Below are 10,594 nucleotides of genomic sequence, written 5' to 3'. Positions count from 1 at the left end.
TCTGCTACAGCTCACTGAGTGACATGGCTCTGGGCGAGAGTACAGCTACAGCTGGAGTTGAATCAGGGTATTTTTTTTCTAATTCTGAACCCCCCTTAAAAATCTTAGTTTATACGGGCCTGGAAGCTGGGTGCTGCAGCCCCCCCCCCCCCCCCACCTTTTCAAGTAGTAAGAAAAAAAGAAAGAAAAAGGAACGAGCGGAAAAAGAATCTTAAACCACTGAATTCCCAAAGTACCTTTGACCTTTACCCCCGGTCCCGCAGCCCCACACCGTGAAAAACTTTCCGCGGCCCCTCCAAAGTAGTATATCTAACTGGCAGAAGACATTGTTCCATTTTACCTGATCGCCAGAGATAATTATGAGAAATCCGGCTTCCCAAAGTCGACTTGAAAGATAACCTTTCATGAAAACTAGTTAATCGCCGGAATGAGTTGGCCTGGGCCTATGTGATTATGTTTCAGCTTATTTTCTTCAAATATAATGAAAAGATATATATAGAAATTTTATATTTTAAAAAATGAACATGATGAACAGTCTGGTCCTTCTGTATGTGTGATACTGCCTATTATGATTGCATGCTCATTATTATCTATAGGGTGCGTTTATCAACTCCTTTTCTCGGCAGAAACAGGTTTTCCAAACAGCTTTCAAGGAATTTTTACGAGTTGATAAACGCAAAGCTGTTTTGAAAGCCCTTTCGGAAAGCCTTTTCGAAAGCCGCAAATTTGTGGCTTTCCAAACAGGTTTCCTAAACAGGTTTTCAGAAACCTGTTTGTAAAAGACTTTTGAAGTTGATAAACGCAAAGCTGTTTTGAAACGACTTTGTAGTATTGTACTGCAGTTACGAACAATACACGCCTTTATGACCTCTTATCGGGTCGAATTGCGCAATGCAGCTGTGCAGTGACAGGCCAGTTATCGTGTTCGCGAAGAGTTGATCAACGCAACTATTTTGGAAGCCGTTTCTAGGGCTTTGGAAACGGCTTTTGAAAGCCGTTTAAACAGGGGAAAGTTGATAAACGCAGCCAAAGTCTCATGTCGCCACTCAGAAATATTTGAAGTATGTGCTAAACTGGAGCTGCCTCACAGACAAGGAAGCAGTGTGATTCATGTGGCATTGCATCATGACTCGTCACTCTCAAAGGAAGATATGTCTTTATGATGGTAATTGCTTTTCGCCGTCCCTTCTTAGAAAACAAGCGGCACATTAATAGTACAGGGCTTTTGAAAGGGCTTTGGAAAGGGCTTTGGAAAGGGCTTTGGAAAGGGCTTTGGAAAACCGTTTAAACAGGGGAAAGTTGATAAACGCAGCCTCTGTTGGTATTCTTTCGTAGTATGTTTATTTTCTCATACATGCCGGAATTCAGGGGGTGAATATGTATACACATACACCAAGAGTCAATCAAATCTCACAAATACAGGGGCTTATACTTTAATAGTTAAAGGATGTACTTTGCTATTTGTAATGAATTACAAGAGTGTATAGGGCCTATACTTCAATCCATTACTGAGATTCTGTATTAAATGCAGATGGAGTCATTATTTTCACATTCGCCATGGTTAACTTGGATTCTTTTAGCTCGCCAGTGCAGATACAGTCCAGGGCGTATCAAGGCAATTACCCCCGAGGGCAATTGCCCCCGGCTAATACTGGTTATAGTGGTAAGGTTAGAAAAAAAAAATTAGAGTTAGGGGTAGGTTTTAGGGTTAGAGTTTGGGTAAGGGGTTAGATTAGGTTCAGAATTAGGATTAGGGTTATGGTCAGGGGAAGGGTGCGGAGTCAGGAGGAATTGCCCGACCCGTCCAGGGGCTGGGGAACATTTTTCAGGGTGGGGCGTTCCTGGTCCCCCCCCCCCCCCCGAATGGAACCTTCGGAAATTCATGGGTGCTGTGATTTTCCCCGAATTTCCAGATTTTATTTGTTTATTTATTCATTTTTTTACGAGGGTAAAAAGTGCGTGTTATTATGTGTGTGTGTGTGTGTGTGTGCGTGCAGCCCCGATTCAGCCCCGATAGGTGTTGCACTTTGATGCACAGTCCTCAGAAATCATATTTACTTAGGTCCTATGCAATCTTGTTTTATTCATTTCATTCAATGAGGACGATGCTCTCCTTTTCTTCGTAGTTTTTCTCCCCGTTTTAGCTTTTCTTCTGCTTCTTTTTCCTCTTGTTCTTCTTTAGATTCTTTGTTTTTGTTTTGTTTTTGATTTAGTTTTTGTTTGTTTGCTAGTTTGTTTGTTTTCTAGGATGTTCGTCTGCTCTTTTGGAGATACACTGTAATAAAGCAAGGAGGTGTCTCACCTCCCTGAATAAAGATATGTAATAGTAGATACATGTAGTACAATTTTGGTTTTCGCCGCCTTTATTCGCGATCAGTGCAGCGCGCGCTAGCGCTAGCGCGAGACCCGAGATGAAGAGGGCCGAAAGATGAGTACGACGAAGAATGGCTGTAGCTTGTGCAGAAACGGACGGGAAAGGGCGAGGTTTAATCGTCAAATCAAATGTTTGTCGTGGGAAATTGCTTCTGTCAGAAGATCCATTTGTGTATGTTCTGAGCAGGAAAAAGAGAGGCATATTTTGTGATTTCTGTCTGCTAGAGAGGTAATTGGAGCGTTTACGTACGTACCGTACTTGACGTGGTACTTTATTCTGCGTAGCCCCACGAATTTACATCTGCCGTATGTTTTTGGTGAAAGCACCGGTAACTTTTGGGGCACCGGCACAGGTGTAAGATGTACAGAAGTCGCTAGGCACCGGCATTGCACTTGATGTGTTCACCATTGTTCACTGGGGAGCAGAGACTCCAACTCTCCCGTTTTCGACGGGAGATCTCCCGCCGAAAACCCATTTTTGCGCAATCTCCCGTTCTCCCGTTTGAGATTTGATTTCTCCCGCCCTGGCTCTGTGTCTCCCGGTGGAAAGGATTTCTTACTTATTTCTATCGTATGTTGAAAAAATAAGCCTTAGATAGCACCAGAGAACATCTAGAATCCTAGGAACTTCGCGCTTCGCACACATCAACTTGGAGTCTCCCGTTTGCTAGGGGTTTCAGGCGGGAGTATCTCCAGATCAGAAGGTGCTTGGGGTTGGAGTCTCTGGGGGAGTGGCTAGAAATAATAAAATGCCACTGAGTTGAAGAGTCAACAAATTTAGCTAGATTAAATAGATTAACAATAATAGAGACCAAACTTCAGATTGGACAGTGCACGATAGGTACCACTATACTAACCATCGTTACCAGTTAGTGAGTTACCACTTACTTGTGCATTTGTCTTTTTTTTTCTTTAGTTTTTTTCTGTGTTTCTTATGCAGGTGACTCCTGTCATAACAAAGTCCTTTGGACGGGCAGTTTTCTTGAAAGTATAAAGATTCATCTTAGATGATAATTTTTGAAGCTGAATTTTTAACTTCATTTGTTTTATGTTTGTTTTTGTTTTTGTACATGTGTATTATCACTGATTATGTTCCTCAATGAGTCACCAGTTTACTGTGTAACTGCAAAATGCAGAAAGTGTTTGCAGGGAGAGATGTAATTTGCCTCACCCTTTCACGTCCCTTTAAATTGACTTGCCGCATTTGTGAAAATTTTGATCTAGGTATCTCTCCACTGATAATTTCTTCATATCCCAATACTTCAAACATCTTTTTTTGATTGCAGCTCATCTCTCCAGCGGTGTTCCAGCTGTAAATTTGTGAGGTATTGTTGCAGATCTTGCCAGGTACTGTACATCAGATTGAGAAAGTCAGATTCAGAGTTTCTTCTAAAGCAAATTAAAAAGCTGTCATTCATCACCATTATCATAATATTTTGATTACTACAAATGTGGGAAGTTGATATTATACAGGGCTACACACTAACCCATTTTTTCTACTGGTCCGACTTGTCTGTCTGACCAGTAGGTACACAGTTTTTCCATCTTTATTGGTTTATTCCTGAAAAAAGTTACTGGTCTGACAGTGATTTTTACTGGTCTTGGACCATTGGACCAGTGCCAGAGTGCAGCCTTGTATTATGATCTACAACTCCAAGAAATTAATATTTCCATGCAGTCAGTTTGGGCATCATGTGACCAGGATAAATAGCCACTTTAACCTCCCCATGCGATCACATGCTTCATTTCAAGCTGAGTTAAAAACAAAAAACAAAACAAAAACAAAACAAAAAACTTTCGCTATTAAAAATTTTCAGTGTTTATATCATGTGCTAATCTGTTGCACAAAACATTCCTTTATTAAAGGACAAGTTCACCTTCATAGACATGTGGGTTGAGTGAATGCAGCAATATTAGTAGAACACATCAGTGAGAGTTTGAGCAAAATCGGACAATCCGTTCAATAGTTATGAATTTTTGAAGTTTCTACTCAGTCACGGCTGGATGAAAAGACTACTATAGCTTGTGATGTCACATGAGTACAACGATATAAAGAAAGAATAAAGAAAATTCAACATATTTCCATTTTTCTCGCATAACAAAAGAACACTCGACTTCTCTCTTTCAGAAGGCAGGGGGAATAATATTACCCTTAACATACGTCACTAGCAAGTCGAAGAATGTGCACTTTATTCAAAAAGTAAAGTTTTGTGAAATTCTCTTTTTATTTTCCTTATATAGTTGTACGCATATGACATCATACACTGTAGTAGTCTTCTCTTCCAGCAGTGACTGCGCAGATACTTGAAATATTCGTAACTTTTGAACGGATTGTCCAATTTTCCTCAAACTTTCACTGATGTGTTCTACTAATATTGCTGCATTCCGTCAATCCTTATGTATATGAAGGTGGACTTGTCCTTTAATGACTAGTCATTTGATCGTTTGAGGCATGGCAGATATGAACCTTTTCTTGTAATGTTCGGTTACTAGCAGTCATTGTGTTTTTATCAAATTATTTAATGTGGCATATTTGGATTGGGAAATGAGCGATGGGAGTGATTGTTGTGATATTCTTTATATTTCTTATATCTCTTATCACCCCGACATACAAATGTCAGAATTGATTCATTTAATGTTGACGTTATGATCATGGATTGATTGTTTTGCTATGCAACATTTAACTAATATATTCCATGAGTTAGTAATGTGGGATAATTTGAAGTCCTATGTTTTGTATGCATGTTTATATACATATCATCATAAAAACACAAGACCTGTCCCACATTTTCAACTCCTGGAAAGTATACATATACCTACACACATATGCACATGCTTGTCATGTTTGATATTTTGTACTATGCAGAAGGAAGACTGGTCCAGAATTCACAAAGCAGAATGCCGCAGCCTGAAGAGTGTGTCTCCAAAGACGCCCCCAGAATTAGCTCGCCTCCTTGCCCACATCATCTGGAAAGGGAAGGGAGAGCGCCCCTGCAGTGACTCCAAAGATCAGAACGGTTTCCCCACCAGTGTAGACCAGCTGGAGTCACATCACTCCAAGCTTGGTACCTCGAGACAAGAGCATTTTGCGAGTGTGCTGTGTGTCTTGCAGCAGTACGTTGGTCAAGAGAATCTACCTGATCCAACCAGGCTGCTGCAGTTGTTTGCTGCGGCAGTCTGCAACAGCTTTTCAATATGTGACAATGATCTGAACAGCTGTGGTGTTGGAATCTATCTTAGGTAATATTTTTTATGTCAAAAGCTTCATTCTTAGTGTTGACTTTCATATATTGAGAATCCAAATTTTTCTGTGAATTTGGACTACAGCAAGAGTGCTGATTATGATCACACAATAATTTTGTGACTTTATATTGGTTTCTCATATGGACGAGTATTAACGGGATGCTGTTGCCATTATGTACTTCATATTAAGAACACAGTTTTATAAACTTGTAAAATTGGCAGTCTTACTGCAGCATTCAAAGTGATCTCTATATTATTTGCTGACCAAAAAAACATAACTGGACTACAATAATTTTCCATCTGTTCTTACAATTTCCTGTAGATCCTCCTTATTGAATCATTCCTGTGATCCAAACTGTGTTGCTGTGTTTTCTGGCAAAACTCTTCAAGTTCGAGCTGTCAGAGACTTAAAGGAAGGAGAAGAGGTAAATCTGTTTGTTGTGTGGTTGAAAGTATAGGTCTTGGTCTCGGTCTGGGATTAGAGTACATTCATATCAGTGTGAGCCCCTTTTTTTTCAGGGCTTAGACATGTATTGAGCTCAAATGTTAAAGGTCGTAATTCATATTTTCCTATGTCGGTACCCTTTAAAAACAAAATTGCTTAAGTAGTACACAATTCAAGCATGTTTGAACTTTGTCTGAAATGTTGGTTATGTTATACAGGTTTTTGTTTTGAAGAAAATTTTATGAATCAAGATAAAGAAGTTCTTTATAGCAGTTACAAAAGTGAAGACTATGTGATATGGAACATATAGATATTTTTCTTTAGTACCAACATCAGCATTTGTTTGTTTGTTACAACCAAGTGTTTAGAGTCTGTAATCATGTTGTGGCAAGTTGTAAAGAATCAGTGTGATTGATAGACAAAAAGACTTATGGCAGAAAATATTTTGTTTTGTTATATTTTCAGTGCACCATCAGCTATGTGGACTTTCTTCTTCCAAGAGTAGAACGCCATGCTGAGCTACTGGAGAGATACCATTTCACCTGTCACTGTCCAAAATGTGAAGATCAGGTATCTAGAGTTTCCTAGGAATGCACGCATATGCACAAGTATACCAATTTCCAATAATCTTACGTATAGAAATATTGTATAAAAGTGCCAAACATCAACACATATCAGTCCAAAATTTAGTCATCTGTGACGAACAAGGTTGTGAATTTCAAACGAAATGTTTACATTTTCCATGGATTGCATTTTATTGCATGTATTTGAGATAAAGCAGCATGAAAGATCAAGAAATACTTGAGAATTTCAGTAGTGATCTTAGGTGTTTGCAATCATCTGAGTATGAAACAAAAATTCTTTAGTGTACCTGAAATTTAGCATAATGGTACACCAGCATGGTGTATTTTTTTAGGCATGATACGAGGAAACTCAAATGTTGGATGGTGACATCATTGTTTCAACTTACTTGAATGTGAGGTTGTGACCAATTTCCCTTATTCTCAAAACTTCTGAGACTTTGAATTTCCATAACCTAGGGAAAGTTTGGCCACTGTGTTCCTTTGATGTTACTCTGTTCATCAAAGTTCCTGTGGACATGAAGTGGACTTGCTCTTGAAAATCGCATTGTTGTATTTCTTTCTTTATTTTCTATGTTTTGCTTTCCAAAGGATGATCCAGAAGATAATAATTCCAAGCAGTCGGTGAAGGAACTCAAGGAAAATTTTCGGAAAGTTGAAGAAGCAAAGCGACTACATGATATCCTTTGATAGACTAGACTTGATCTCTGTCATTTTACCCAGTCTTTATCAATCTAGTCAATGTCGTTGATTTGAGAACATTCATGGCAACAACAAAGTCTGAGTGGTATCCAGTCAATCAGATGAAATATCATCGCGAACATATTCAACTGTCTACTCAATGAAACAAACAACAACAACAACAAACAAACAAAGTTAGGAAATGTTTTCATGTGAATGATTCATGTTTATATACTCCAGTATGATTTGCCATGTATTTGTATCTTTATTCATATCTGTGAAGGGTTTTGGGAGGCATTAATCTGTAACCTGTTGTTGCATATATGTGTGCATAACAGTATGAAGACAGTAGATGTGTGGTATTGTGTGGTAGTAGGTAGCATCCTTTTTTCCTTAACGCTGCATCACATTGGCAGACAGCAATCCGCGTATGCAAGTCTTGCCTAGAGTCTTTGTCGCTGTCCTGTCTTCCTAGCCATCACTATCTCCTCGTTAAGCTCAGAGATGCTGCACTGGATGCCTGCATTGAGGCCCAACGTTGGAAGGAGGCTGCCAGCTATGGTGTGCAAAATGTGGAGTCCTATCGGTCAGTTGCCTCAGTTACTTAAGTGCTTTTTCCTTAGATATGGTTTAGCATGGAAGAGCATCCATATTGCTGAACAAATTAAAGATGAGATATCTTGTTTGCAAACACTTTAAATGATGTATTGTCCAGACTTGCTCTCATGGGAATCCAAAATGGCAGCCCAAGTGCTTAACCTGTTGAGGACGGTTTGATTTTGCTACAGCACACATTTCCCATTGACGCTTGCCCGAGTATACTCGGGACTTGTCCTCAACGGGTTAATATCTCATCATTCAATCTGTTCGATCTGTGGTGCCCAATTCATATCTAGTCCCTTTAATCTGTAGCCAGCTGAATTTTGTCGTAGACATTCTAAGAACAAGAAATTGAACCTGTTACTATATTGGTGGAAAACTGATTTCATATTTTGCATACAAATTTGTTACTTGGTATTAAGATGGCAACCACTTACTCTAAACAGAAAATGGTGTACGTACATTAGGGGACTTATAATACAGGTATTCCTCTTTGGAATTAACAGAATGTGCAAGTCTTGTTCCCCACTCATTCCTGCATTTCTTTCCTTTGCTATAAGGTGTGTGTGTGTGTGTTGGGGGAGGGGGGGGGGGGGATCTCATTGACATTGCAGTTGTTGTTTATTGTGTACTTTGTCTTTGGTCATAATTTTTTAAAATTCCATATTAGGCACCAGCCTTCCCTCTGGAAGTGGATTGTCCTCTATAATGGAGAGAGTTTGTCTGTACATGATGACGGTGATAATTAGAATAAAATAAATCAAAACAAACACCAGAGATCTCCCAACAACCAGGTGATTCTATTCATTTCACCCAAAAATATCTCACTGGGCCATGATAGACAGTTTGTTCCAAACTTGATTTTACAGATTTAGATGTATTTCAACCAAAATAGGCACCACAACACCTTGACTGGATTCTCAATTCATATTTGAGTGATGACAATATTCATTTGTGATAGATGCACAACATTACATATACATAAACATTCAGGATGGAAGCAAAATAAGATGTGATAACAACTTAGAAATTACAATTGGTATTTACCAATCATGTTTGTGATTGCTGAGAAAAATATGCTTAAAAAGTATATATCTTTGTGTGTTCTTTGCATTTTCAAATCTGATATACCCTTAAAAAAAGAAGTAGAGCTTACTTCCATATGAAAGAAGCGTTGACTGTTTTTTGTTACTGTTTTTTGTTACAGGTATCACTATGGCAACCATCACCCAAGTCTAGGAGTGCATCTTGTGAAGGTGGGCAAGCTTCTACTCTACCTGGAGCAAATTGCAGAGGCTGCCAAGTACCTGACACAGGTAAATGGATATCTCTTGTCATGAGAAACCATTCCTTGAATTACCACTTTGGCATGAACAATGCAGGTGACTGAATGAAGCCTTGTGAGCATTGTTTGCCATCACTCATTCCTCTCCATGTAGTCACATGATACCATATCTGTTATGAAATTCATTGTGCCCTATGGTACCACTGTCATATTGCCAAGTACCATTACCAGCTACAATGTAATTGTTTATGACATTTAAAGATTTGATGTGGAAGGATGAGAAGAAAACTTGTGAAGTTTATTGATGTAAGTATATTTCTTTAGGTGGATAGGATGTCCTTGTAGAGTTAGCACACATTTAGGCAATGCCAATTCATATTGATTATCATCTGGGAAAGTAAAAAAAATCTAAATATAACTCTTGTCGTACATCTACTCTGTACCAGGGTATGGCTGTGTTGGAGGTAACCCATGGCAACAAGCACCCTCTGATGGGGATGGTCAAAGATCTGCTTGGCAACTGCAGGTGACTGATGGAGGGATCGATTCCTTGGCAACATGGTTTCTCAAGCTGGATGAAGAGGGATGGTGCAACAACTCTGACTGCATCCAATGAGGCTCTTTCTGGCTACCAAGATCCAGACAAATAGTACCTTATAGATTATCAGTGTAATGACAAGCAACTCCTTTGCCAAAACAGTAGAGGAATAAACTAACAATATGACAAAGTGTTGGTATAATCAACCCAGCTTGAGTCGACCTCAAGCAGTTCGAAAAATTTGCCAAATTGTTGCAAATTTCTACCCTGCATGGGTAAAATGATATGTTAATTCTGTTATGTACGTAGAAATTAATTCCTGTAAGTCAATCAGGATTTTCTGTGGTCCCTTTGGATTCGACTTTGGAGAGGTTGACTGTATTTGAAATACATTCACCAAGGGAATGCTATTGGAAGTGGTGGTCCGAATATCACCAAAAGTTTCAAATCCATGAAATTCTTCTGTCAAGATGTTTTCATTGCAACTGATTGACAAATTGCCCTTCATCGACGTAAATAAGCACTGAATTAATCAGTGTTTTAGTAGTAGCCATGATAAAAAATCATGGGCGTACACACTCGAGCAGGATTCGAACCTACGACCTCCTGATCTCCGGACAGGTGTCATCTCCACTAGAAAAAGAAGTTTGTGCCTCATAGAGTGCTTTCACACTTACTGAGAGTATGTAATTTAATACATGACTGTAATGACGCATCACTAGAATCATGATTCACATTTACCGTATCAGTGCAGACTGGCATCGCACAGGGTGATTTGAATTGTCATTCCAACTGTGATTCAAATGACAGTCCAGAGGTGATTTCCAATCATGATTCGCCAGAATTAC

At 39.1% G+C, this 10,594-nt stretch overlaps 1 protein-coding gene across 1 annotated transcript; it reads left to right on the top strand.

Moving 5' to 3' along the window:
- Nucleotides 1-2,444: 2,444 nt before the first annotated feature.
- LOC139715736 (histone-lysine N-methyltransferase SMYD3-like) lies at nucleotides 2,445-9,905 on the top strand. The gene is made up of 9 exons (XM_071627284.1): nucleotides 2,445-2,602; nucleotides 3,660-3,720; nucleotides 5,240-5,613; nucleotides 5,939-6,041; nucleotides 6,527-6,631; nucleotides 7,234-7,317; nucleotides 7,740-7,909; nucleotides 9,131-9,239; nucleotides 9,655-9,905. The coding sequence occupies exons 1-9, from the start codon at nucleotides 2,445-2,447 to the stop codon at nucleotides 9,736-9,738; spliced, it is 1,248 nt and encodes a 415-aa protein (XP_071483385.1). The 3' UTR covers nucleotides 9,739-9,905.
- The last annotated feature ends 689 nt before the right edge of the window (nucleotides 9,906-10,594 follow it).

This window comes from Diadema antillarum, unplaced genomic scaffold (assembly GCF_040938485.1).
Source record: "Diadema antillarum isolate AM-2024a unplaced genomic scaffold, OU_Dant_1.0 scf00000054, whole genome shotgun sequence".
Classification (NCBI taxonomy): Eukaryota; Metazoa; Echinodermata; class Echinoidea; order Diadematoida; family Diadematidae; genus Diadema; species Diadema antillarum.
Note: the sequence above shows the minus strand (reverse complement) of the source record. Positions and strands in the feature narration are given on the sequence as shown.